General features: G+C 48.0%; 2 protein-coding genes across 7 annotated transcripts in view; one reads left to right on the plus strand and one right to left on the minus strand.

Annotated features, from left to right (window-relative positions):
• Positions 1 to 1989: 1989 nt before the first annotated feature.
• Positions 1990 to 4043, minus strand: CHCHD5 (coiled-coil-helix-coiled-coil-helix domain containing 5). 2 transcript variants are annotated; one of them, XM_038378135.2, is made up of 4 exons: positions 3908 to 4043; positions 3666 to 3802; positions 3099 to 3250; positions 1990 to 2428 (listed from the first exon to the last, which is right to left on the minus strand). In XM_038378135.2, the coding sequence occupies exons 1-3, from the start codon at positions 3989 to 3991 to the stop codon at positions 3100 to 3102; spliced, it is 372 nt and encodes a 123-aa protein (XP_038234063.1). In that variant the 5' UTR covers positions 3992 to 4043; the 3' UTR covers positions 1990 to 2428; position 3099. The 2 variants fall into 2 exon arrangements, with proteins under 2 accessions (XP_038234063.1, XP_043362899.1); XM_043506964.1 differs by having other exon boundaries at positions 3666 to 3982.
• The window catches only part of ATP13A1 (ATPase 13A1), a 28361-nt gene continuing 4985 nt past the window's right edge, over positions 4015 to 27390 (plus strand). For 4 of the 5 annotated variants that reach the window (XR_006278437.1, XR_006278436.1, XM_038378126.2 and 1 more), the window contains exons 1-20: positions 4015 to 4443; positions 9515 to 9604; positions 9990 to 10180; positions 10586 to 10658; positions 11269 to 11424; positions 12268 to 12337; positions 13024 to 13130; positions 13798 to 13927; positions 14209 to 14264; positions 18388 to 18514; positions 18760 to 18897; positions 19523 to 19643; positions 21062 to 21219; positions 21956 to 22131; positions 22633 to 22743; positions 23425 to 23550; positions 24132 to 24240; positions 24938 to 25134; positions 25639 to 25735; positions 27062 to 27255. Coding sequence is in view for 3 of the 5 variants with exons in the window: in XM_038378126.2 (XP_038234054.1) it covers positions 4030 to 4443; positions 9515 to 9604; positions 9990 to 10180; positions 10586 to 10658; positions 11269 to 11424; positions 12268 to 12337; positions 13024 to 13130; positions 13798 to 13927; positions 14209 to 14264; positions 18388 to 18514; positions 18760 to 18897; positions 19523 to 19643; positions 21062 to 21219; positions 21956 to 22131; positions 22633 to 22743; positions 23425 to 23550; positions 24132 to 24240; positions 24938 to 25134; positions 25639 to 25735; positions 27062 to 27255 (2841 nt within the window). In the remaining 2 variants the exon portion in view is untranslated. The remainder of the gene's footprint in view (positions 4444 to 9514; positions 9605 to 9989; positions 10181 to 10585; positions 10659 to 11268; positions 11425 to 12267; positions 12338 to 13023; positions 13131 to 13797; positions 13928 to 14208; positions 14265 to 18387; positions 18515 to 18759; positions 18898 to 19522; positions 19644 to 21061; positions 21220 to 21955; positions 22132 to 22632; positions 22744 to 23424; positions 23551 to 24131; positions 24241 to 24937; positions 25135 to 25638; positions 25736 to 27061; positions 27256 to 27390) is intronic. The other variant, XM_038378127.2, reaches the window with a different exon arrangement.

Raw genomic sequence — 27390 nt, forward strand, 5'->3', positions numbered from 1 at the left:
CTAGCTGCTATAAATAATCCCAAGGGATCAGCTAAAAATAGATTTTTCCATCTCTACAGGCAGTTGCAGTGTCTCTCTAAATTCACTCCGAAGCTGAGTGGCCATCACTTCCTCTCCCAACTTTCCTACCACTTTGTCACTAAGCAAATTGGATCCCCTTTGAGCGGCACACAGTGCTTTAAAGGGATGAAAGCAGAAAAATGCTCCCTGACTAGTTTATTTATAAAATACCCTTAGTTATAAGTGATCCCACACACACAAATCACATCACTACTGAAATGCAGCCACCTCTGGGGTAGAGGACAGCAGCTAACGGGGTTACAGCAAGCCGCACAACAGCATTGTCAGCCAGCTGGAACAGACAACCTTCAATCTGCCACCACCTCCCTGGAGAGGGGAATCTCTGCCAAGCTGGGCTACTGGAAGATGGCGAATTATGTTCACCGAACACCACATGCTCAAAGGCAGGAACCTGGCCACCTGCCTCGGCTGAAAGGCGGACAAGGAATAATGTGTCCTGGCCAGGGAGAATGAAATAGTTGGGAACCAGGTCAGAGATAAACCTCTTGGTCCTTGCTGAGCCCATGTGAAAGGCAGTTGCCTCAAGTTTAAGCATGCTACAGAATTACAGTGGGATTTAGAATATTGGACTCAAGTAATATGTGATTTGACATCCTTGTTTCTGTACAAGGCACAGAGCTCGCTTCCCTGAGCAGGTTTGCATTGCCTGGGTTCCTGGCCCCTTACCAGTCTCACTTGTTGGGCGGCCCCAGCTGCTTGGCAAAGCTAAGTTCTCACGTTTCTAGTGCTTACAGCCATGAAGCTGTTGTTAGGAAGCCAAACGGATGCAGTGCAGAATCTGTATAAGCATATCAGAGGGACCAGAGCTATCCATCCGATGAAGTGAGCTGTAGCTCACGAAAGCTTATGCTCTAATAAATTTGTTAGTCTCTAAGGTGCCACAAGTACTCCTTTTCTTTTTGCGTATCCTTCTCTAGGGTATCTCAAAGAACTTTAGAGCCCAAATTAAGCCTTACACTTCCGATGGGAGGCAGGACTTAACCCCATTTCACATACAGCACATTACACAACACTACAGAGACTCATCCAAGGACTCAGAGTAGCAGCCGTGTTAGTCTGTATTCACAAAAAGAAAAGGAGTACTTGTGGCACCTTAGAGACTAACAAATTTATTAGAGCATAAGCTTTCGTGAGCTACAGCTCACTTCATCGGATGCATTAGAAATGCATCCGATGAAGTGAGCTGTAGCTCACGAAAGCTTATGCTCTAATAAATTTGTTAGTCTCTAAGGTGCCACAAGTACTCCTTTTCTTTTCATCCAAGGACGGAAATCAAAACAGCAGAAGCGCTGGGAATTGAACCCAGGAGTCCTAACTCCCCATACTCTACCCTAGCCAGCAGACATGGTATTTCTTGCTTTAGGCATGCTCAGGATGGCTCTCTTTGCAGAGTGAGGAACTCAAAGGATTCACAAGGCCAAACCTCCCGTTATTAATTCATTCCTCTCACAAGAACAATCCACTGTGTTCTGTGTCATTTTAATTCCCCTGCATTGTTTGCAACCTTGAAATAACCTCTCTCTCCCTGTCACCTGTTTCCCCTCCCCCATATGGTGAACATCAATGTTCCCCCAGCATTTAGGAATTTGTTTGTGGTCTTGTTTCTACAATGGTCAGGTTTTGTAAAGCATTTCAAACACATGCAGTGCTAGCTATTAGAGAGCCCTACAGCTCTGCTGTTAACAAGGCTCCCTCTGCTGGCTCCAAAGCAGAGCATAAGACATGCTAGTCTATAGCCCTTCTGGAACATTTGTCAGCAATGGGAGCAAGGAATAGTTTTGAGACTGTTCAAATTTGGGACCTAAACAGATTGATGTTCTCTCTTCAGTTATCACCTGGATTTCAATGCTGTCAGCCAGACCCTCACAACAGCTCCCCATATCAACTGGAGGAAGCCAGAGCCAGCTCTTTAGTCTTTAAGAATTAGTTTATTGGGGCGCAGAAATAATGTGCCTAAATATTGCAGGAAGTAAGAAAGAATACATGTTACAGTAAACAGGACAAGTTAAGGAACAATTTCAGCCTTCAATCTCAGTGCAGAGTCGAGTCTTTATTGTCACTTTAATACAGTTTCTGTAGCTTATTAATTAATGGTGCTGTTCAGGGCTGTGTGACCAGCAGAGACAAGAGGCAGCACTAACAGCATACTGACAAATGCCAAGAGATTGGAAACATTCTGATGTTCTGCTGTGAATCCAGTTGTTCAGGTGCATATGACCAGAAACTGATGGAAGCCAGAGTGTGGGGACTTGTATCATGCTGTATTTTCTCCCAGGAACCATTAGAATGAGGCTCCACAACTGGGAAAGTTTGTCTCATACCTGAAGGTGAACGTTCTCAGTATCCCCTGTGGAAGGACAGCGGGAATGAAAGTCAGTGGTTGCGCATATATGTGAAACTCTAGTGCTGAGGATACTGCATTTACAGACAGCTGATGAGAAGTAATTCTGCAGCTTTCTAGGGGTTTCCACAAACTTAATAAGATGATTTTATTTTAATACTGCTCCATCAAAGCACAAACCCTTTGAAAGAAAGTGCTCAATGTAGTAACGTAAGCTGAAAGCTTGATGTACATCACTGCACAAACCCACTGCTCCAGATTGGTTCATACAGTCAGAGTGAAGTCATGAACTCATGGTGACAATCAAGATGGCTCAAGGGATTAGCAACAGTGTCAGGGTTTTTCCATCACATGGCTGTCAGCTCAAACTCATAATGACAAAGTCATTTCTTCTGATACCCATTTGGACACCTAGGTGAAACAAGCTAGCTGGTTAGTCTGGCTTCTAGTGGTCAAGTGTCACTATCACAAGAACCACCGTTACGATTGGCACTTATTGTCAGTCTCAGCAGAGAAGTCAAGTGAAGAATGTACACTGATCTCCAATCTCACTCCTGGAAGAAATCTCTAGGGCAGGGAAGGCACTTTTGGCAGGGGGATAGATAGGGAAGCTAGCAGGGAGACTGCCTGTGCTGGAGATGAATATGGGATTTTCACCTTCATTGCCTTCATTCACCTTAAGTCATCAGCTTCACCTGCTCGGCACACATCAGGAACTGGTTGACGTGCTCCGTGCAGTTCATCACGGAGGCCTGGTTCTGTTTCAAGCACTGTTCAAATGCAGTGAAGGGCTCAGCGCAGTCCTGGCGGATCTTCTGCACAATTGGGCTGCAACAAAGCAAGCACACAGACGCTGAGCTCCCCACGGGGAACTTTGCTGACGGTCACAGGGTACTAAATACTCCCTAGAATAAGCCTAGAAAGAACATTTTAAAATCTCTATTCAAAGCAGCTGTAGCAAAGTCAGGAATGTGCCCCCCCCCCAAGTGATTAGCTGCACAACAGGTGGAGCAGGCTGGCCTGGCGGTTACAGCACTGGCACCACCCTAAGGAGAACGGGGTTCAATACCCTGCTCTGCCCCAGAGTCCCTGCCTGGGCAGGTCACGTCCTCCCCTGCCCCTCTGCTCCCCAGCTGTACAATGGGGTGAGCAGGCCCTTGGGGCACCTGTGCGCGCTGCGGGGCAGGAAGGCGGGCTGGGTCGCGGGCCGGGCAGGGGGACCGCGGGGCGCGGCCGCACTCACTGGGAGGAGGCGCAGCGGGCCATGCTGAGCTTGAGCTGGTGACAGTCCTGCTGCCAGGTGGCGGGGCTGGCGGCCACGCAGCGCCCGTACTGCTCCATCTCGCCGCGGCAGTGCCGCGCCGCCACCTCCAGGGCGGCCTGCCTGGGGAGAGACCGGACAGTCAGCGCGGACCCGACCGGACCCGACCCTCCCGGCTTCCATCCCGCCCCGGCCCCGGCCCCCGGCCCCGGCCCCGCACTCACATGCTGCCGCGCAGAGCCCACCCGGAACACGCCGGGCCCGCGGCCCGCCCAAGTCCGCATGCGCGAAAACCCAGCCGTGGCCATGACACTAGAGGCAGTCGGGCTCGGGCCAGTCGCCGCGCATGCGCGCCCCCGTCGGCGATGTTGCTGCGCACGCGCGGTTTGGACGTCAGGGCGCCGTGCCCCCGGAAGCGGAAACGGCGCGTTGCTCGGCGGGCTCCCGGAAGATGGCGGTGGCCGCTCCAGCTCCAGGCTCCGCGGACGAGCTGGTGTCTGCAGTCACCCTGTACCGGCGGCGGCCCCGGCTTCTCCACGGCACCGTCCTGCCTTTCGTGGCCGGGCTGTACCCGGCCTGGCTGTGGCTGTGGGGGCCCCGGGTCTGGGCCGCCTGGGGGGAGGTGGAGGAGGCCGGCTCGGGCCGCGGCCCCCCCGAGGCCGCGCTGCTGGCGCTCGCCGCTATCGGGGTCGCGCAGCTGCTCACCGCGCTCTCGGGGCTGTGGTCCGTCCACGCGCACTGCGCGCTCACCTGCGTCAGAGTGAGTCACGGGGTTCGCGCGAGTGGGCACTCGTGGGGGGTCAAAGGTCGCCACGTGTGAGGTTCCATCGGTGCCGGGGGCCAGTGCGGGCGGAACCCCACGGCCAGGCAGGGCGCTACCAGGACCGGACCCAGGGCAGCCGCGGTTCTCAACCAAGGGTCGGGAGGACCACGAGCAGGTTTCAGGGGTTCCACCAAGCCGGGCCAGGGTTAGACCCGCTGGGGCCTAGGGCAGAAAGCCCGAGCTCCGCTATGCAGGGCTGAGGCCGGGGGCCGAAGCCAGAACATCTTCACTTTGTGGGGCTTGCTGTGTTGTGGGGCCCTGGGCAGTTGCCACGCCTGCTATCCTCTAATGCAGTGGTCTCCAAACTTTTTGGATCATGCACCTCCAAGGCCATCTCTAGGGAAGCAAAAAAATAAAGAGCTGCCGCCGAAGACAGAGCGGGGAAGCGCCCAGCTGTTGCTGAAGAATCAAAGGTCCAGGAGTGCTGCTGCTGCTGTGCCGGTGCCACTCCTTCAGCGGCGCTTCTCCTGCCGTGCACCCCCAGGGATGGTCTTGTGCACCCCACTTTGGAGACCACTGCTCTAATGCAGGTCCTGGCTTTTAAGAACATAAGAACGGCCCTACTGGGTCAGACCAAAGGTCCATCTAGCCCAGTATCCTGTCATCTGACAGTGGCCAATGCCAGGTGCCCAAAAGTGATCCATTCCCTATTTTAAAAGAGAAAAACAGTTGTTGGGGCACTGGTGGGCTGTGGAGTTTTTATAGCATGTTGGGGGGGGGGGGGGGGAGGGTGTCAGAAAGAAAAAGGTTGAGAACCTGTAACCCAGGGGTTGCTGTGAAGCTCAAAAGTATAACTGAGTTCCAAAAAGACTTACGTAAGTTCATGAAAGGGTTGGTCCATCAGTCGCTGTTAGCCAAGATGATCACCCCCATGCTCTTTGTGTCCCTACACCTCTGACAGCCAGAAGATAGGATTAGATGACAGGGCATGGATCACTTGATAACTGCCCTGTTCTGTTCATTTCCTCTGAAGTATCTGGAATAGGCCTTTGTTGGAAAACAGGATACTGAGCTAGATGGATCATTGGTCTGACCCAGAATGACTGTTCTTATGTTCTTACATAGGGTTACCTCCCTCCTCGCTTGCCTTTAGTTTTCTTACTCTGGAATGGATCTGCCCATTGTCTGGGGGGCTCTGAGCAATACCCTGCCCCTCTTGGTCTCGTCTGTTCCGTGTGGACATTGGAATGTCCATTGGCCCCTCTACATAATAGTAGGAGGCTGCTCAAGTGTCTTGAGCTTGGATTCTTCCCCTGCTGATCATGAGCTGTCTGCCACTTCCAACCCCAAGGGCGCTGTAATATCCTGGTGCTGTGTGTGAAGAATTTCTGGATGGAAGAGGCTGTAGAGGTGTAAAGTAACAATAATGAGTGATATCATTTCTGAAAGGCCACCATGGATATCAGTAGCTATCCAGCAGGATTGCTTCCCATACTGTGGAAATGCAGCCACTTCTGAGGTGTGAGGTGGCAGCTGAGTGTACAGGGATAACTTATTTGCTGTGACATGGCAGTGGTTTAATAACCATATAGCAACACTGTGCACTTTTAGACAGAAAGTGAAACAGAATGGGAGGGTGATTATGGGTGGGGATTTTGAAACATTTTCTTGTACAGAAATATTTCTCCATTGAACCTGGGCTAGACAAACTGGTCTGCTTTTACTTGGGACATGTAGGGGAGAAGTATGTGTGGCTGAGCTGGCCCTGCTTGCAGGTGTGATAACTATTTTAGCACCAAAAAAAGTTGCTTTATAACAACTGAACTGCTCTGGGTGCAACTTAGCTTTCTTTGCCAGTATTTGTTGTTCCAGCTGCTGCTGGGAAGCAAGAGGCACTGTGGTAACTGGGCTGGCTGGTTTGCCTCACTTCATGGCAATTCCTGTAACTGTCTGTATAGCTTCCTCTTAGGAGTAGTTACATGTCTAACTGCAAATAGTCTTGGCAAAAAACATCTGGTACAGCTTCATTAGCTAGTCTCCAGAGTAGTTGGCATAGGTCTGCAGCTGTATCCTGGGCATTTATTAAGACAATCAAGGAGTTCTCAAAGCAAATGAGCCCTTGGAGCTGTCTGCCAACACTGTGGGCTATGTATATCCTAGTGTTTTCCCAGTGTTCTGGTAGTGTTACTGACTAGACAACTTGTTACTGCTTTGAATTGCAGGCAGTGGTTACTAGAGTTGCCAACCCTCAGGAAGAAAAGGAATATTTGTGGCACCTTAGAGACTAACAAATTTACTTGAGCATAAGCTTTCGTGAGCTACAGCTCACTTCATCGGAATGCATCTGATGAAGTGAGCTGTAGATCATGAAAGCTTATGATCAAATAAATTTGTTAGTCTCTAAGGTGCCACAAGTAATCCTTTTCTTTTTGTGAATACAGACTAACATGGCTGCTACTCTCAACCCTCAGGATTGTCCTGGAGTCTCCAGGAATTAAAGATTATGCCATGTGATGAAATCTCCAGGAATTCATCTAACCAAAGTTGGCATCCCCAGTGGTTATTCAAAGGCCTTGTTAGCTGTATATGTTGCAAATATCTTTATCATGAATGTTATATTTATATTCTTTACCATGAATGTTAAAAATCCAAACCTTGAGCTACAGGAATTAATGATGTAAACAGCAAGGAAACAGGAATTCTTCAGGGTGGCTGAAGGGGTCCTACACGCAGGTAATTGCATGAAAACGAGCAAAGAAAAAACTAGGCAGATTATTTGGCCAAATGCTCTGAGTTCTGTTAGACTGTGGATTAGTTTCTTCAGGGTTGGGGTGGAAGCTACATCATGTGGAAAACTTAAACTGACAAAGCCTTGGAGAATAGGGTGTCAGGAACATTCCTGCTGTGACCACCAGAGTAGGGACAAGATTTGACCAACAAAGGTGCATACACCTTTGACTAGTCACTAAAGTCCCCCACCCAGCCATGCTGCTGCAGTACTCCTCAATGAGGTTGAAGATTTTTCTGCCCTTTGTGCTTTCCATTTTGTGGTGTTTTGGTTGCTGGGATAAAGTCAGATTAAATAGACTAAAGTCTGGGTTAAACTGCAGCTGGATCCAGAGGACAATGTGAAGAAGAATAAAAGGGTTAAAATGTTGCTTCTTTTGATTCCTTTTACTAAGAAAATCCCCTTTATCCATAGAATCTGCTAGTGCGGATTGAGCTGCAAGAATGAAACTAAAAGTAGTGTGTGCTCTGGTGGTTTCATTGTAATGTGAGTGGGCTGTCACAGTCATCCATTCATGGTGTTAATCTGGTAACATTTGGTCAGCATAAATTTGAGTTGTGACATGGCAAAGTTTGATGAGATTTTCCTTATGTCAGGGGACAGTGTTCTTATTTCTGATGTGTTCATAACTAAAATCAGAAACGTGCTGTAATGTGGAAAGTAGCATCGCAGAGCTTTTTTTGTTAGTTACCTTTTATTATTAGATGCTTTTATTGCATTTGTAAGCCTTTCATCTAAGCAATGAATCTTCCTGTTTCCATGAGTATATAGTAAAAACTGTTGTCTTCACAGGCTCTACCAATATTGCTAAATGTCAGTTGAGACTTCATTATAATGGCAGATGGAAAAGCCCTGTTGGTTTCTATCTGTTCCACTTTCCTGATCCTGGGGGGCCAGGACAGGGTTGTTCTCCAGTCCTTTGCTTAGTTTGCCCAACAGGGGGGCTTCCATCACTCCCTTTAGGAGATTCTGCAGCCTAATACATGTCACTGTCAGAAAGTCTCTCTCCTAATACTTAGCTGTCCGATGCCCATAAGGAACTGAAGATACAATCGGATTACATCTTCCCAACCACCACAACCTGTAGTCAGCCTTTTCTCTCCTTTATGTCTGAACACAAAACTCAAAAATTGGTGACAAAACCAGGAAACTGTTAACAAGGGAATACTTTAAAATAGTCTTGTATGATAAAGGGTCTAAAGTTAAGTCTCCCCCCTCTGTCCATCACCAAGAATCTTCAGAGCTCATCATAATGATCCTCAGCTCCCTATTGTTCCTCTGTGCCAGAGTCCCCAAGAAGTTGATTGAATTCTATGATGTTTGCACTAATCTAGCTCAGTAGCCTTGAGTAGAAGGGAGATCATGGCTTGTGATTTTTGTTAGAATGGCAATGATAGGTCTCTGGGAACAGGCTCTTCATTTTTGTTGGGGGACTTCCCACATGTGCTTTGTTTTAAAGCAGCACCAAAGGTTTTCTGATATTGCAAGGATGTAGATGTATCCATCCCAGTCAGAGAACTCATGTAATAACATCTCTCTGCAAAGCCAAGTCTTCTCTGTCCTGTGAGGTGCCCAGCTCCCTAGCCGCCTAAGGATGCGCGTGTGCGTACATCAACAGAGTGGTCCAGGTGCACCCATACCTTCCATAGACAGATGACAGCAACTCCAGGCGTGTAGGGAAGGGTTGAGATTGCACTGACAATACTTGTGGTTTTTACTGGGCATCGTTAGAGCACTCAGAAGTGGAGGTCCCAGTTTGAGGAGCAGCTGTGTTGATCATGTCAAAATTAATGGGACATTGAGTTTGTTGATTAAATCTGAGATTTTATCAAATTTATGGGAAACTTTCTTTTCAGCGAGATGTGACCTGACCATCAACAATTGCTAGGCTGGGAAGAGTTTGTGGCTAATGGTTTTGTATTCAGAATCTCAAACCGTGCAGTTATTCCCATTCACTTTTCTGTCCTCTGCAGCATGTTGGCTGGACTAAGTTCACCTGATTCCTCTGCCTCATTTTCCCTCTCCTCCTCCCCAGCCCCACCCCCTCCAAAGAATTCTAGGAACTCAGTCTTTCCTTGGGAGTCAGGATAATTTTCATTGCAAGTGTTGGTCTTTCCTGCGTGGTTTTAAAATATCAATGAAAAGTCCAGATAAGCCAGGAAAAATAGAGGAATGTTCTCTGTGTTTGAGTGGTGCTCCGTGTCTCATAATGACTGTACATGGACCCCTCCTGGCTTCCACTGACCTTTACAGAGTGCATGTTTGCTTTGTGTTTTTCAGGAACCCAGTCCTAGGAAAGCCACATTAGCTAAAATTGTGCCAACTCCAAATAATGGATCTGCAGAGCTTGTGCCACTCCATCGAGACCAGGTACAGACTTAGACTCCAACTCTTTATAATAGCTGACAGCTGCCTGGGAATTGCTGTTTCTTAGAAAACATACTCATCTCCAACCTGCCTTTCCAAAGCCACTAATTTAAATTAAAACTTTAGAGCTTGGCTGAAAGCCAGCTGATATCTGTCTCACGCAGGGAATAAGAGGTTTTAGAAAGTGCAACATTTGTAACTAATACCTGTAGTCTCACAGACAATGTTGTTTAGGAACAAAAGATGTAAATGTCCAGTTGGTCCCATCTAATCCATCTTTCCCAGCCATTGCAGTTCCCTATAGTATATGTGAAAAGATGTGGCCCTACTGTAAGGGCTCTTGGATGTGAAAGTCTAAATGCTCTTCCCTTCTGCATAATCCCTGCAGGGGGAAGATGGCCAGGAAGCCCTTTCCTTTGAGTTTCAGAAAATTAAGTACTCTTATGAGGTCGATGACAGGAAACAGTTTCTCCCTGTGGCTTTCCCTGTGGAGCACCCCCTCTCCTATTACCAGAATGCCCGAGGCTACCAGGAGGACAGAGAGATCCGAGTGGCTGAGAAGAAATACGGCACAAACAAGTGAGTGTTGGGCGGGGGTGGAGCTGGGCCTATCAGAAGCTGTAGGCATCAAATTGTCCATGGGTAGTGTTCACTAACAAGGATTTCAGGGCCTGGGGGTTCCAGGCAGTGGGTTTTGAATGTCCTTGCTCTAGATTATCAGGTTTTTGGGCGCTAAATCCCCTGGAAGAAGGAGATAGCTAATTCCTACAACGGCATCAAATCTGGGCTTTACCACAGAAAGGGCCCTGGTTACAGATTCAAATCCCTTACATCTAAGAGTAAATGAAGAGAAGGGGAAGATGTTCTGGTACAAAGGGGAACAAAACCTCCCGTTCACACTCCAGAGGCTGCAGTAGCTTTCAGGTTGGGATGGTGCTGTGAGGCCAGAACACCAAGATTAAAAAGGATTTTATTCTTTCCCAGGGCAGAAATGGTGGTGCCAGAGTTCTTGGAACTCTTTAAAGAGAGAGCCACAGCCCCTTTCTTCGTCTTTCAGGTAAACAAAAGTTGTAACTCTTGTCCCTAGGGTACAAAGAAGAGAATTCCCTCCAATCTTAGTTTGGGAATCTGAAATCGGCTGGCTGTTTCCAAAAGTGCATCATTCCACACTGCAGTGTCAGCTGTGGGGGATAAGGGCTGACATATCTTTGGTCAGTCATAACTGAAAGTTGTTACTGTCCAATGTGTGGTGGATTCTAGTCCAGTTCCCATCATAGCTGGCATGAACCGTCACCTTTGGTAGCCTCAGCAGAGAGGCCAAAGACTGAGGCTAGAGAATGCCCTTCTGGCCCGCAGGGTCAAGATAGAAGTGCATTAGATGAGCAGCACGTCAAGGAGGTGTTTGCCTTGTCACTGCACAGACTGTATCTCTTCTGTCGAGAACAAAGGTGCTCAATCCCCAGCAAGCCAACGTTCTTCGCTGGCGCTAAAAAAAAGATTTAATATTGTCTGTTTCCTCCTGCTGGGCTGTTACAGTGGCATTCTAGTGTCCAAGCATGTGTACAGTACAGGAGGTGCTGATCTACTGATGGGCTTGAGTTCTCAGGGACATGTTAGGTGCTTTATGGGATGAGTGCTGGAATGGCTTCCACATCTGTTTCCTCCAGGTGTTCTGTGTGGGTCTCTGGTGCCTGGATGAATACTGGTACTACAGCGTCTTCACTCTCTCCATGTTGGTGGCATTTGAAGCTTCTCTGGTCCAACAGCAAATGAGAAATATGTCAGAGATTCGAAAAATGGGCAACAAACCATACATGATTCAGGTAAATGAGCGCAGAGGGATGATGATCAGAAACTCGGCACTGAGAAACTGGGGAGTTTAATATAGAGCCCAGGAGCATGCAAGGCCCTTTAGACATGGCCTGTAAGAAAGAGCAAAGTTTACACTCTAAATTAGGCACACCTTGCTGAGAGAGCAACAAGACTTTCCTGTGTTTCCTGTTTTCTTATGTCCAATTTGCCTTTTGATGTTTGTTGCCTTTGTATGCACTTGTTTAACTCTTGCCTAATTATTGGAGTCTTTGGCCTTTTCTTTTGAATAGTTTTAACCTTTTTTTTAAAGTTCAGATTTATTATAAAACAGCAGGATTATGTCGTGTGTGTGTGTGCATGCTCAGCGCGGGGGAAGACGATTGATTGGGAGCAATTCCAAAAGATCCCAGCTCAGCTTGGGGCCCCAAAATTTGATCCCCTTCTCCTCCGGTACTTTATTTTTCTTGTATCTATTTGGAAAGTGCATGTGATTCTTGTGTGTGTTATATAAAAAATATAATTTTATATGTATCAATATACAGACAGAGACGCACACAGAATGAGCACCTACGGCAACAAAACACTCTGTGCTCAAGGAAGGGAAAGAGACTTCAACTCTGCGCTTCCACGGGGTAGTAATGGGAAATAACAGCTTTTTCCAATCTGTAAACTCAGGGATGGTTTGTGGATAGCTGGGTTGAGGAGACCGTTTATGCAGATTCACTATTTATGTGCGGAGCACGGCTTTTGTTGTAGTTGTCTTGTGATCTATTGCGCTCTCTCCTGTCGTATGTTTCTCTAGCACCCTTCTCTGTAATATCTAAGTGCTTTCTCACATTGCTTTTGTTCTGCAGGTTTACAGAAACCGGAAGTGGCGTCCCATTTCCAGTGATGAGATCATCCCAGGGGATATTGTTTCTATTGGTAACTGCCTGCATGCCTGACACAATCAGAAACCCTTATAAAATCAAATCACTTCTACATGAATGTGTTGACTGAGATTAATTAAATTTACAATTGAACCCTATCAAAATGTCCATAAAAATTCCAACGAAGAATCTTTAAATGCTCATGAATGGCTGAAAACTCACAGGCCTGAGAGAGAGTGTCCCTCAAGTTCCGATCCCACAGATCTCTAACTTTATTCTCCAAGATTGGTGTCTAAATATTAGGACTAAAATCCGCCACAGCTGCCGTGCTTCATATCAGAGGTTCCAAGAGTGGAAAGTTTCATCCAAAAGCTGAGGATGGGGATGGAGGACAAGGGGGAACAGGATGCTGTTCCCACCCCCGTACTGTGATTCTTTTTTAGATTGCATTGCCCCAGGAGTATTGCCCCAGTCTAAAGCTTGAATGGCAGTAAGAATTGTGTTCCTTTACTTTTAAATCCCTCTAGTTTCAATGCTATCTTGAGCTTTTATGACACTTCTGGTTCACGTCAAAGCTTGTGTTTTGGTGAAAGATTTGGGAACTTGCAAGTGCGACTTGCCCTTAGAAATCCTCTGCATCTCAGCCAAAGCAAAGGGGAATTGCATCCTGCCAGACAAACGGGCTAACAATGGCCAGTTCTCACAGTGAGCTACTTCTAAGCTTTGCTCTCTTGATTTCAGGCCGATCTCCTCATGAGAACCTAGTGCCATGTGACGTGCTCTTGCTCCGTGGAAAGTGTATTGTGGATGAAGCCATGCTGACTGGAGAGTCTGTGCCTCAGATGAAGGTGAAAGACAGGTCCTCAGTAATGCTTGTTACGTCTTCATTGTTTATGTACCAAGTTTCATTCCAGCCACCGCAGCATCTAAACAGTGCAGGGTTTATAGGTGCAGATCAATCTTTGTGTAAACTCTGGCTCAGAAAATCCGGGTCTGTCTGAGTGTTATCCACCCTCATATCCATGATTGATGATCTAGTAAATGAGAAAGGGAATGTCTGTTTTGTCTAGCTGCAGCCTCTGCAGCTGGATTGCAGGGTGTGGGCACAGCCCAGCACTCCCCCACATTCCCCAGTCTGTGCTGCTTTGACTGGGCAGATGGGAGGGACGAGCACAGAGAGCTTCAAATCCAGTGAATCTCCCTTATTTTTATGCCAGTGCATGATTTAAACATAACAAAATAACGTTTAGAATAGCCTCCCTGTTGAGGCTGGTGATCCAAGTGTGAGCAAATCCTCCGACCCCAGGATTCTCATGGGTACCAGGCATCTGAGCTAGGACAAAGGCAGGAGCTAACTATCCTGTTCAAGTCCAGAGTCAGTTTCTGCAGACTGCCCGCAGGGGAGCTGAGAGTGCCTCATGGAGATGGGACCGTAGAGGAGCGTTATGAGTCCAGTTGTTGGCAACTAACTGGAAACGAGTCCTGCTTCTCTGAGTCCCGAATTCTCTCATTCAGGAGCCCATTGAGGATCTCAGTCCAGAGCATGTCTTGGACATGCAGACAGACGCCAGACTGCACATCATATTTGGGGGAACAAAGGTCGTGCAGCACATTCCACCCCAGAAAACCAGCACGGGACTGAAATGTATGTACTTGCCAAGCAGAAGGCTTTGGTCAGATGGAATGCCATGGCCTGGCCCTCTCCTTTTAAACAATAACTTCTAGTGATGTCACTGAGTTTGTCACCCTGCCCTTTTATATGGCAGCTGAAATTGAGTGTTAAAATGAAATAATCTTTTGCTGAAGGCCGCCATGTTCTCCTGGAGGGTGAGAGGAACATGCAGCCCCAATTTTGTTCTAGCTATAATGTGTGTATAAAAAAGATCTCTTCTGAGCTTAATGCTGTTGTTACTGCTCCTGTTCCAGCTGTTGATAATGGGTGCGTGGCATACGTTCTGAGGACTGGATTCAACACATCTCAGGTAAGAAGTGCATGAGAGAACGCCCATTTAAGGGAGGTAGTTCTGATCAATTGCTGGAGAGAAATTCAAGTCAGGTTTCACAGTGGTAGCTGTGTTAGTCTGTATCAGCAAATGCAATTTTCTTCAAACAGTTAAATTTCACTGGCAGGGACGTCCAGCAGGTCAGAATAGAGGCCCCATGATCTCTCTCGGTAGCTTTAAGTGCACTCTGCAGATCTCCAAACTTTAATGCCCACAATTCTGAGCTTTTTAACTGAATGAGCTGCATTTTGAAATCTTCAACACCCATCCACTGAAATACAGACAAATCCAAGTAGCTTTCTTGAACTTTTGAGGTTTAATTAGAAAAGAAAGCATTGGGCCAAATCGCTGGAAATCTTGAAATCTGTCAGAAAATTCTGATTCCAGTTCTTGCATGTACCTTCCAATCTCATCAACACTGACAGTGCAACGTGTCGATAGCCCTTTTATGTGTTGGAAGTAGTGGAAAGTCAAAGTTCATATATCCCAAGAAAAAACTGCTGTTTTACAACAAATGCCTTCCAGGCTTCATAAAGATCCAGAACCGTTTGCCCTGCACCCTGGAGACAGAGGTTGAGTTTAGGTGAGTGGTGTTGTCAGTTCAAAACATGAGCTTACACAGCCATTTGTCATCATCCAGTTCGGGGTAGTTTTGTGCTTTTTCCGACAAAAAGGCCTTGATTGCATCAAAACAGTTTACAAAGCACACCAAAACCTGGCCATGACTCAGCCACCGAATGTTGCTGTGAAGTGGAATGGCGTTATAAGCACTGTCCATCTCGTCTAGCATTGCTTGAAACTGTCTGTGAGTCAAAGCAAATCGAGCAACGAGGAAATCTGCAATTTGCACCACTGTGTTCATCACATTATTAAGCTCTGAATTAGAAATTTTAGCGTACAGGTTTTCTTGATGGATGGTACAGTGAAATTTTACTATTGGATGGCCAATTTGATCTTCAAGTAACTTTACAAATCCCTTCTGATTTCTGACTACGACAGGAGCACCATCTGTTGTCACACACAATATTTTTCTGATGTCAACTCCTCTTTCTTCAAAATGGTTTTCAAAACTTTCCACTTATCTTCCCCCTTTGTTGTGTCATGTAGGGGTTTTAGGCAACAAAGTTCCTCTTGGATTTCATCAGAAGCACAATATCTTGCAACAACTGCCAAACGCAGAACGTCCTTTATATCCATGCTCTCATCAACTGCAACTGCTGTGTCTTTTAATGCAGTCTGCTTTTTGTTAATGTTTTCTGCCATTTGCTTACGCATCTCTCAACTGTTCTAGCAGAGATAGGCAGTTATTTTATTCTAGATACGATCGTATCTTTATTTGGCAAATCATTGAACAAAACCTCCAAACTGCTGAGAAAAACTTCTTTTATATATTCCCCATCTGTAAACAGCTTTCCGTTTTTTGAAATGCACTGTGCAATCTTGTAACTTCCTTATAGATTCATAGATTCACAGATACTAAGGTCAGAAGGGACCATTCTGATCATCTAGTCCAACCTTCTGCACAGCTCAGGCCACAGAATCTCACCCACCCACTCCTACGAAAAACCTCACCTATGTCTGAGCTATTGAAGTCCTCAAATCATGGTTTAAAGACTTCAAGGAGCAGAGAAGCCTCCCTCAAGTGACCCGTGCCCCATGCTACAGAGGAAGGCGAAAAACCTCCGGGGCCTCTCCAATCTGCCCTGGAGGAAAATTCCTTCCCAATCCCAAATATGGCGATCAGCTAAACCCTGAGCATATGGGCAAGATTCACCAGCCAGATACTACAGATTATTCTTTCCTGGGTAACTCAGATCCCATCCATCTAATATCCCATCTCAGAGGATTAGTCCTATTTACCCTGAATATTTAAAGATCAATTAATTACCAAAATCACATTATCCCATCATACCATCTCCTCCATAAACTTATCAAGTAGAATCTTAAAGCCAGATAGATCTTTTGCCCCCACTGCTTCCCTTGGAAGGCTATTCCAAAACTTCACTCCCCTGATGGTTAGAAACCTTCGTCTAATTTCAAGTCTAAACTTCCTGGTGGCCAGTTTATATCCATTTGTTCTTGTGTCCACGTTGGTGCTGAGCTTAAATAATTCCTCTCCCTCTCCTGTATTTATCCCTCTAATATATTTATAGAGAGCAATCATATCTCCCCTCAACCTTCTTTTAGTTAGGCTAAACAAGCCAAGCTCCTTAAGTCTCCTTTCATAAGACAAGTTTTCCATTCCTTGGATCATCCTAGTAGCCCTTCTCTGTACCTGCTCCAGTTTGTATTCATCCTTTTTAAACTGGGGAGACCAGAACTGCACACAGTATTTTAGGTGAGGTCTCACCAGTGCCTTGTATAACGGTACTAAAACCTCCTTATCCCTACTGGAAATGCCTCTCCTGATGCATCCCAAAACCACATTAGCTTTTTTCACAGCCACAACCAATACTCCAAGGTCCTTCTCCTCTTCCGTTACTTCTAATTGATGTGTCCCCAACTTATAACTAAAATCCTTCTGTAGCTTGATTTTTACTTACACGTAAGCATTTAAAAACACTGCTCTGCTTTTCATATCCTGCTACTGCCTTTTTGATCAATTCAGTCTTGTCTGCTTCATCAAGAAAGGTTTTCTTGTCCTTCATTTCAAAATGTTGTCGAACTCTTGATGTGCAACAAACAACACTTTCACAACAGAAAGCACAAACAGTATGGTCCTTCTTTTGAATAAATCCAAATATGTCTGTCCAAGAAGGCTGAAATGAACGGACATCTAACTTTGCTTTCTTAGGAGCTGACATTTTGTCAAATGTACCCCTCAACTCACAGAGGGGGGGGAAATCGAGACAGACGGCATGCACAATGTCAAACGCAGTGCGCTGTTCCATGTGGCATAATATAAGCAGCAAATCAGGACTTAAAAATATCCCATTGGCACTGGAAAAATTTTTAAGGTGAAGGCGCTGAGCTCTGCCCCCTCTTGCCCCTGTCTGCACCCCTTATTGCACCAGGCTGGGACCAGTGGGCCACAGCTGGGGGCAGCTGCAGAGCGCTGCGCCGAGGCCAGGAGCAGAGCCCTGGGCCGGTGCCCGGGACCCCAGGCCAGCAGCAGGCTGAGTGGGGCCAGTGGCTGGGACCCCAGGCCAGCAGTGGAGCCCCGAGGCCAGGACCCAGGCAGTGTGAGTGCCACTGAAAATCAGCTTGCATGCTACCTTTGGCACACATGCCATAGGTTGCTGACCGCTGGTCTAGAGCAGGAATGGCCAGCCTGTGGCTCCAGAGCCACATGCGGCTCTTCAGAGATTAATATGAGGCTCCAACTCCGGGGGCTGGAGCTACAGGCACCAACTTTCCAATGTGCTACAGGGTGCTCACTGCTCAACCCCTGGCTCTGCTCCAGGACTCCCCCCTCCTTCCCCCAAGGCCCCTGCTCCTTCCCCTTAGTCTGCTGCGCCCTTGTTCCTCCCTCCCCTCCTCCCCAGCCTCCTGCACACCACAAAACAGCTGATTTGTGGCCAGCCAGAGGCACAGTGATGGAGGGTTAGGTGCTGGGGGGAGGGAGGGAGGGAGCTGACGGAAGGCTGCTGACGTGTCACTATATCTCTTTGGCAATGCACATTGGTAAATTCAGGCTACTTCTCAGGTGCAGGTTGGCCTCTGGTTTAGAGGATAGAACCTGGGCTCCGAGTCAGGATTCCTGAGTGCCACTGAGTCACTAGGACTTTGAACAAATTATTGTATAATAACAGTGACTGTCCATGGGTGTTGAAGTGTGTTTGTAAACACCAGACAAATGCAAGGTAATACACTTTTTTAAATCTGATGGATGGAAAGTTAAGGCCGCTTAAATAAAGAGCAGTGAGAAACGCACTTAACTGACCAACTGATTAGCATGCTAAAATCCTGCCTGTGGGTGGCGCTGCACTGGCAGTCATTGTGGTGGGCCAGGGAATGGAATGTATCACATGCAGCAGCAGCAGCGGAGAATCAGAATGCAGGCATTCTGCATTAATTTTATACATTTCTTATGTATTTTACAAGAAACTGTACTGCATGCTGCAGAACGTGCTTCTTGCACTGAAGGCAGTTCTCCTTTCAGGGGAAGCTGCTGCGAACAATCCTCTTTGGAGTGAGAAGAGTGACAGCCAACAACTTGGAGACCTTTATTTTCATCCTGTTCCTTCTGGTCTTTGCCATTGCTGCTGCAGCGTATGTGTGGATTGAAGGTGAGCACTCTTTGCACCTCGCCCTGGCAGCTAGCTTTTGCCAAGAGTGTAGGAATAGCTTCTGGTGTATTGGCTGGGAAGGGGAATGGTAACTGAAGAAGCTGGGCTGTTTCCGTGTGTGGGCGTGAGCCGTGATTCATTCCGTTTTTCTCCCAAATTCCTCAGTAGTTTATGCGTCCATCTTGTTGTTGTGTGGCACCTTGTCTGGAGTGGAGAGGCAGCATTTCTCTGGTTTTATTTTGTAGGCACCAAGGACCCGAGCAGGAATCGATACAAACTCTTTCTGGAATGCACTTTAATACTGACTTCAGTAGTTCCACCCGAACTTCCCATTGAACTTTCTCTGGCTGTCAACACCTCCCTTATTGCCCTGGCCAAGCTCTGTAAGTACTAAGCCCAGAAGCAGGAATAGAAACAGACTGTGCACTCTGGTGTCCAGTACCCCCGGGATTGCAGCACTTGGCCACATAAAGTGTGTAAAATTGCTGGCTTTTATATACCATGGCGACCTCCTCTCTCCAAATAGCAATAACTGGGCTGTGTCCCGTGTCTGCCTGGTTTGCCGTATGTGCTGTGTGTCTGCAGGATTCCTGTGTCATTCAAAGCAGGGAAGTGTCTCTCAGGGTGTGGTGGAGGTGGTTCACACTGTTTTGAAACTTGGAAATAGCTCCTAAGTAGAGTGCCTGGGGGAAATAAGCTCCCACTCAAAAATCCAGCTTTCGTTGCTTTTTTAACAAGTGCTCTGACCCGTAGCAATGGGTGCCTCACTAAGAACCTCGCTGGGTAAATGGCCTCCAAACCTATCGCCGCTCTTCCTTTGGGATGGGTTAAATCTGACTTTAATTTCACAAGCTACAGAGCAGAAGGTTGAGGTTGTTAAATAAATTGTGGCTGAGCACCATGGTTTTTGGCTTGTAGGTTGTGGAAAAGATCATAGGTAGCTGAGGACCCCTACATGCCCTTGCTGCATCTCTGAAACGTTACAGGGTCCCATCTCCTCTCTTTCAGATGTGTACTGTACAGAACCTTTCCGAATTCCCTTTGCTGGGAAAGTTCAGGTTTGCTGCTTTGACAAAACTGGCACCCTTACCAGTGACCACCTGGTGGTAAGAGGTGTGGCTGGGCTCAGGTAAGCCATGGGATGGGTTCCCATAGGTAACGTTAACCATATTATACAGTTGACTCAGTGTGTGATGGGGGGTTCACTGCCTTTTTAGCGTCTGGTAGTGGGCCCTGTCAGAGCCGGGATGCATGACTGAGTGGGCCAGTGATCCAACATACCAAATCCTGCGTAGCTAAGTAATCAAATGTGGGTGACAGTTGAACAATGGAGGCCTAGGCTCCAGCCCCAGTGAGAGCTTCCCTCAGCTGGAGGCGAAGGGCAAGTCCAGTGCGGCAGAGAGGATGAATTAGGGGGAGTGAAGGAGATGAGCCAGAAGCAGGTTCTAGGCTAGGGGAAGGGGGATCCTGCAAGTTCTCTGGCTATGGCACTTGTGCAGCAATTTGCAGCATCAGAGCCCTTGAATTTGGTTCTTCATTTGGGATTTCATAAGTATGTTCTTAATTGCTAAAACCCTCTGTGCCTCTCTGCACCAGCATGCAGACCCCGCCTGGTGAGCTGTACCCCAATGGCAGAGTCCCTCATAGAAAAATCCTTCTGGTTTATTTCATTTTAAATCTTACCCTTCAGGATTATGGAAATGTTGTGACTTGTACACTGCGGAGTCAGAAGTCCTCACACTATGGAACATGTGGAAAATAAATATATAAAATCACTGTAACCAAAATATTTCAGGGGTCGGAGTAGTTACTTACAGAATGAACAACAGCCTGGTGAGCGAGGCTGAGTGATATCCACACACTCTAATCAAAGGCGTTGCAGTGAATGTTGAGCAGGTGCAGCTGTTGTAAACCACAAACACTTGTGATTTCGTGCCCACTTGTTCTCAGGCTTATGAGAAATGGTTTAAAACCTCTTGTGTCCTGGGAGTTTGTTAATTGGCTACAGTGAGCATGGGACATTGCCCAGGTGACACAACCACCCCTGCATGCTTGTATCCCTCACTCTCCCCATCTCATAATGTAGCCTGGCCATTGACTGGTATGTGTTCCGCCTGTTGTCTAGCACACAGGTGACTGTGTGGGGAGAGCAGTTTAGAGTGACTTCTTGCACTAGAAAAAACCCTTTGGAGGCTGCACATGAATGTAATCTAAGTACAATACACATCTGTCTGAGCAGACCCAGCTAGACAGGGTGGTGTGTTGCATGTGCATTCAGTTTCCTTGAACAGCACTTATTTGGCACACCAATTAAGGCCTCTTCTTTGAGGAATCTCCTCAATTAGGATTGCTCAGGGGCAGTGGCTGTAGTTGCAGCATCGAGAAGCTGAGTCATTGAGCCAGCTTTCCCACAGCTTTGCTATTGGCATGAGAAGCACTAACTGTTTAGGACACTGGGACAGTAATTATTTGCTTGGAGAAATTGTAGAACACGTATGGCTTTGACGGCCTGTCCAAGCCTATTAACGTAGTCTCTCCTCACTGTAGGGATAGGAAGGAAGTGACGCCAGTGTCTGACATTCCTGTAGAAACCCACCGAGTGATTGCCACTTGCCATTCATTGGTCCAGTTGGATGACGGGACGTTGGTGGGAGATCCATTAGAGAAAGCAATGCTGATGGCTGTGGATTGGACTCTGACCAAAGGTAGAGACCATGGCCAGTTCCTACGTGTGTCCAGTTGCACAAACTGATACCAGAGCCCGTGTTTGTCTGTGTAGATATTAGTGATGATAAAGCTGCTCCTCCCAATTCCATTCTTGTAGGTGAAATTCACCCCCCTTTGTAGACTTATGTGGGCTTTGTAGTAGTCTTCTGCATGGGGCGAGCTTTGCCCTACGTAAACCCTGGTGAGTGCTCTGGCACTGCTGGGGAAGGGCTGCGGGAGACCTCATACAGGATTTCTGCAGGGACGCTATGTGTACGCAAGCTGTTAAAGTACACTTGTGCTAGCTCAATAAGAAATAGTATAGCCGCAGAAGCACAAGTAGCAAGCGAATATGTACCAGTGGGGATCAGGCGGGTTGTACTTGGCATGGCTAAGATGTGCTGCTGCTGCCCGTGCTATAGCAGCTATGCTACGTATGCAAGCTGGGTATCGCACCCCAGCTCCTCGTGTAGACATAGCCTAAATTTAGAAATCCCTTGTGCTGCAGATGTGGCATGCTCAGAAGCAGCTCTTTGCTCAGATCCACAGAGGTTGTCCAGGCAATTCCATCCCTCAGTCACTGGGGCCAGAACTTCTGTCGTCACCATGCTGCAAGGCTTGGGTGGAAAAACTTGTTCGTTCGTAGTGAATGATTCATTCCTGGGAGCTGAGGGAAGTGATGCTGCTTGCAATGCTGAGAAACCTTTCAGGATTTCCCGATCTGTTTGTTTCCAGATGAGAAAGTTTTCCCCAGAAGTATTAAAACTCAGGGACTGAAAATTCACCAGCGCTTTCATTTTGCCAGTGCCCTGAAAAGAATGTCTGTCTTGGCTTCATATGAGAAGATTGGCTCGACTGATCTCTGTTACATTGCAGCTGTGAAAGGGGCCCCAGAGACACTGCATGCAATGGTGAGCGCAGCACAAGCATGGAATGGGCTTTACAACAGCGAGATGTGTCCTAAAATGGGAATCAGTTCATGGGGCCTCCACAAGCTTGCCTGGGTTTGTGTGACTCCATCCTCAAATCCAGAACATGAATTATGTCCTGAAGATGGGCCCCGACGCGCCCTCCCCCCCCCCCGCCCGTTCCCATGTGAAAACAGTCTCCACTGCAGAGGCTCAACATTAACCCCAGTTAAATTAAGGGTGGCTCAGTGTGTGATATTCCTGGCCACTCTGTGCTTGTTCTCAGACCTGCAAATACAAATGGCAGCAGAAGGGTGAATATCAGATAAAGTCACTCTCCTGCCCTCGGTGGGGATATTTGTTGCTTCTTTGAACTCCCCGCTTGCCTCACCCCTACTCAAGCAGGGAGGCTCCTCTGCTTCACTGTGTATTTGATATGAAGCATTGTAACCTGCATATAGTGTTTAATAAGCTGTTTCCGCCCCACCCCCCCTTTTTCTGCAGTTCTCTCAGTGCCCGAGCAGCTACCGCACCATGCACACAGAAATCGCACGCGAAGGGGCAAGGGTGCTTGCGCTTGGCTACAAAGAGCTGGGGCACCTCACTCATCAGCAGGTACGCTTGGCTTCATGTAGTTGTGCTGGAACAAAGGATGCTGCCACACCTGTTGGCTTGAAGTATTAGTAGTAATCCAAATACGTGGTTTCCATCATCATCACCCCCACTATAAAAATTGTTCCAGCACCCCTGGCTCCGTGCCTGGGCCCCTAAAGTCAGAGCACCCACCCAAGGGAAGGTGCCCACATGAGAGGGGGTGACAGACACCTCATAGGGAGACTAGTGTCATAAGCCACAGATGAATCTGTAACTGCTTTGGGTTTTTTATACCTGAATCCTGTTGATTTTATTTTATTTATTTATTTGCTTGTTAGCTCCAAGGGACTGTGGTTCAGGTCTCCTGGTTTCTATTTTCAGCTCCGGCACTGACTACTTGTGTAACCGTGTGTAACTTGTGTAATCTGTAACTTGCTCTGCCTGCGCTTGCCTTGGTTTCCCCACTTGTAAAACAGGGATGATATGCCTGTGGGAGGAAAGCTGGGAGGCTCAGAAAGGGGGGCAGTGATTATATTACCAAAGGGGATGCTGTCTCTAGGGCAGCAGAGGGAGAATCCAGAATCATTCTATGCACCTCAGGCTGTCCCTGGCGTTCCCAGTCAGGACGGTCTACAGTGAATGGGGGTCTCATTGCTCGTGAGACGGCACGTAACAGTCCGGTGTGGTTCTTTTCCGTGGAAGGTGCGAGAGTTGAAGCGCGAGGCTCTGGAATGTGACCTGAGATTTGTCGGCTTCATTGTGGTCTCCTGTCCTCTCAAAGCTGATTCCAAGCCCATCATCCGGGAGATCCAGAATGCATCGCACCATGTGAGTGTCTGCAGGAGGAAACAAGCTCCTACGAGCCGCTTTGCTTGTGACTGAGCTCCTGGGACCGTGCAGACACCTGAGCGACTGGGCTGGTACAAGCCTCTTCCAGGATTGCAGGGCGTGGGAGGGGCAGCCGCTGTCCTGAGCTGTGCGTCATTGGTAGAGTCCAAAGCCAGAAGGGACCACTGTGATCATCTAGTCTGACCCCCTGCAGAGCATAGGCCAGAGACTTGCCCCAATGTAATTCCCAGAGCAGCTGTCTAAGGAAAATATCCAGTCTTGATTTAAGTATTATGATGGGTGGGGGCACTGGCTGATAACTCTGCCTTGCCCTGGCGGTTGAATTTCCGGACAAGGTGCTGTACAAAGCACCTGTGATTATTAGTGTGTCAGGTGGAACCTGGTCAGTGTCCAGGAACTTCTCTCTGTTCTGTAAAAAGAAAAGGAGTACTCATGGCATCTTAGAGACTAACAAATTTATTTGCGCGTAAGCTTTCTCTGTTCTGTGTAACTAAGGCCATGAACATATAGCGTGACCTCCTCGGTAACCTCATGTGACCCTACCTGTTTCCCTCTCTCAGGTAGTGATGATCACAGGGGACAATCCGCTCACTGCCTGCCATGTGGCCCAGGAACTCCACTTCATCCAGAAGGATCACACCCTCATCCTGCAGCCTCCCCACAGCAAAGGTGATGGATCCCAGCCCGGCCAACAGGCCTGTTCTGATGTAGTATCCAGCCTGGGTGCCTGCACAGGTCACTGGGGTGTAACACTGACCTCTGGTGGCAGAAAGTGTAACGATTTTGCTGCTGAGAGTCCCAGATAATCCAGTGCCCCTCTGCAGGGCCTTCCCCCACACATCTCGGAGCAGGTCACAAACAGAGGCTAGCAGGAGCAGTGTGCGTATGGGCTACCCAGCCCATCACCAGCAGGGTCTGAGAACCTAAGTAAGAGCAGCTGGCAGGCCTCCCCTTTGTGTGGAAGGTTTGGGGGAGGCAGTGGTGGTAAGGGATTTTAGGTTTGGTTTCTAGCTCTGCTGCAGACTCCCTGCATGACCTTGGACAAGTCAGTCTCTTGTGCTTCTTCCCCGTCTGTGAAACATGGGCAGTAGTGCTTCCCTGCCTCCCTGGGGACTGTGAAGATAAAGTCACTGAGGCACTCAGGTTTGGTGTGACAGAGGGGCCATAGAAGTCCCATAGATAGCATAGGGGCAGGTGGCCCCACAGTGCAGACAGACCCGGATGTCTGGCAATCTGCCAGCTTTCACCATGGTAGCCAGTCCATAGTGACAGGTGCTGCAGACACCTGGCTCTGTGCATTCTCTTTCCAGAGTCCCACATGGCAGTGTCTGTGCTGACTCCCAACTGCACCTGCGTTCTGTTTCAGACTCCTGCTGGCAGTGGCAGTCCATTGACGGCACCACCACGCTCTCCATCTTTCCACACTCCATGCAAGAGCTGATACGTCACAACCTGTGTGTTACGGGGGAAGGGCTCTCTTACCTGCAGACTGCGAGCAGACAGCAATTGTTGAAGCTCATACCCCATGTTCAGGTGTTTGCCAGGGTGGCACCAAAACAAAAGGTGAGATGCTCCAGTCCTTTGTAAAATCTCAGCTTCTGCCTGTCTCGGTGCATCCTACCTACTAACAGTAACAGCACAAACCTTACCTACAGACAGTTCCCAAATCCTGAATGACTCCAGCACACCACGGGGAGTCCAAGAGTCTCTGGGGCTCAGCACCTGCCACTCACATTCATGTTAACTGGAGCTCAGCCTCTTGGCGTGCTCAGCCCCGTGGTCCTCTGATGAATTACTTATTTCAGAAGATGTAGAGGGGTGAATATTGAGAGCTCTAGGTGGCAAGTCAGCTGCATGATTTCCTGTCTTCACTGTAAAGGAGCCCCCTGATCCGTGTCCTTAGCGCCAATATTAAAAATCGAGTGAGGCATAAGATCAAGGATGCTCAAAAAGGGTATTTAACACGGTGCTTTTCAGCATGTGCCCCAGCCCATTTTGGTACCTGGTACACACAGTCCCAGTAGCTTGGGCAGGCGTTCGTTCCTGACTGGGCACTTCTCACTGCAGGAGTTTGTCATCACAACATTAAAGGGGCTCGGCTTTGTCACGCTGATGTGTGGGGATGGAACCAACGATGTTGGAGCCCTGAAGCATGCAGATGTGGGTGAGTCTGAGCATGCAATGAGGAGGAAGGTGGTGTGTGGCTTCCTTCCCTGGGCTTGTTTGGCTTGTGTGCGCACGCACGCACGCACGCACGCACGCACGCGCACACACACACACACACACACACACACACAGATTGCTGGTGCTTCTACATGGCATGAGCCTAGATGGAGAAAACTGGCTACAAAGCAGTTACCCTGGGAGTGCTTTATAGAGCGACTTCTTCCCTGCTCCTCCAGCCCCTGAGTGTAATGTGCCTCATGGGGACCCCAGTCTGGGACGTCCCTGGGTAACCAGATTGTGCATCAATCCTGCATTCTGAATTGGAGACGTCCCTAAATCCGGATTAATCTAAACTTTCCAGATTCTTGTTTCAGTTGGTCCAGAAAATACCTTCTGTGAAATCATTTGGTGAGAGTGCTCCAATTGCTGCCCCCTCCCCATTTTATTTTGTTCTGTCTCCCTTAGCAAAGTAAGGTTGAGCTGAGTAATGTGGTGTATTTCTACCTAGGATAGTGGGCCTTGCTGTTGGGCCAGCTGCGGTCTCTCGGATAAAGGCTATAGCTTCAGTACCTTCCGTATTGACTCCTTGATAATACTTAAAAAGAAAAGGAGGACTTGTGGCACCTTAGAGACTAACAAATTTATTTGAGCATAAGCTTTCGTGAGCTACAGCTTACTTCATCAGCTGCATGCATGGAAAATACTGTCTTTTGCACTGCATGCATCTGATGAAGTGAGCTGTAGCTCACAAAAGCTTATGCTCAAATAAATTTTAGTCTCTAAGGTGCCACAAGTCCTCCTTTTCTTTTTGCGAATACAGACTAACACGGCTGCTACTCTGAAACTTGATAACACTTAAAACCTTCCTTCAGAAGAGACCAGAGCTTTACTGGGGCCAGGGGGCATTACTGCATTCCCATTTACAGATCTGGACATGACTTGCCGAAGGGCATGTCTGCAGTGTCACTGTCACTGTGTCAGGCCCAGGATACTAGAGAGACAAGGCGAGCGAGAGATGAGAGAGTTGTCTTGTATTGGACCAACTGCGGTTGGTGAGAGAGAGATGAGCTTTCGCGCTGGCACAAAGTTCTTCTTCAGATCACCTCAACCCTTGTCTAAGGTCACACAGGGTTAGGACTGGAACCCAGCAGTCCCAGTCCCCTGCTCTAAGAAGTGCTTCCTTCCCCTTCGTACATTTGCTTGGCACCTCTCTAAGGTGGGCCATGAAGGGCGGCTCTCGGCTGCTGGAACTAAGGGTTCCCACTTGGTGAAGTAATTTTGCCAGTTTTATTCTTTTCCTGCAGCTGATGTTTTGGTCTTACAGGGGTGGCACTGCTGGCAAATGCTCCCGAGAGACTCCCCGAGCGGAAAAAGAGACCTCGAGATGGACCCAATGATGGGAGACCCGCCTTGCCTGCCGTAGGGAGCAGTGCCGTGAAGCCCACCTCCCGTGCTGCCAAGCACAGGGTCATGTCCCAGAGAGAAGAGCAACTGGCCATCCAGCGGGTTGGTAACCAGGTCTGCCTGGAGCCCAGCCCCTCCCCGCTTCCAGGTTCAGTGGCTGACACTGTCCACATCCCTGGTGCCCTCCACCCCCATCCCCCAGGCTCACTGGGGCTTTTATTTTTAATTCTTGAATTGGAAATGGCAGGA

Source organism: Dermochelys coriacea, chromosome 20, assembly GCF_009764565.3.
Source record: "Dermochelys coriacea isolate rDerCor1 chromosome 20, rDerCor1.pri.v4, whole genome shotgun sequence".
NCBI lineage: Eukaryota > Metazoa > Chordata > Testudines > Dermochelyidae > Dermochelys > Dermochelys coriacea.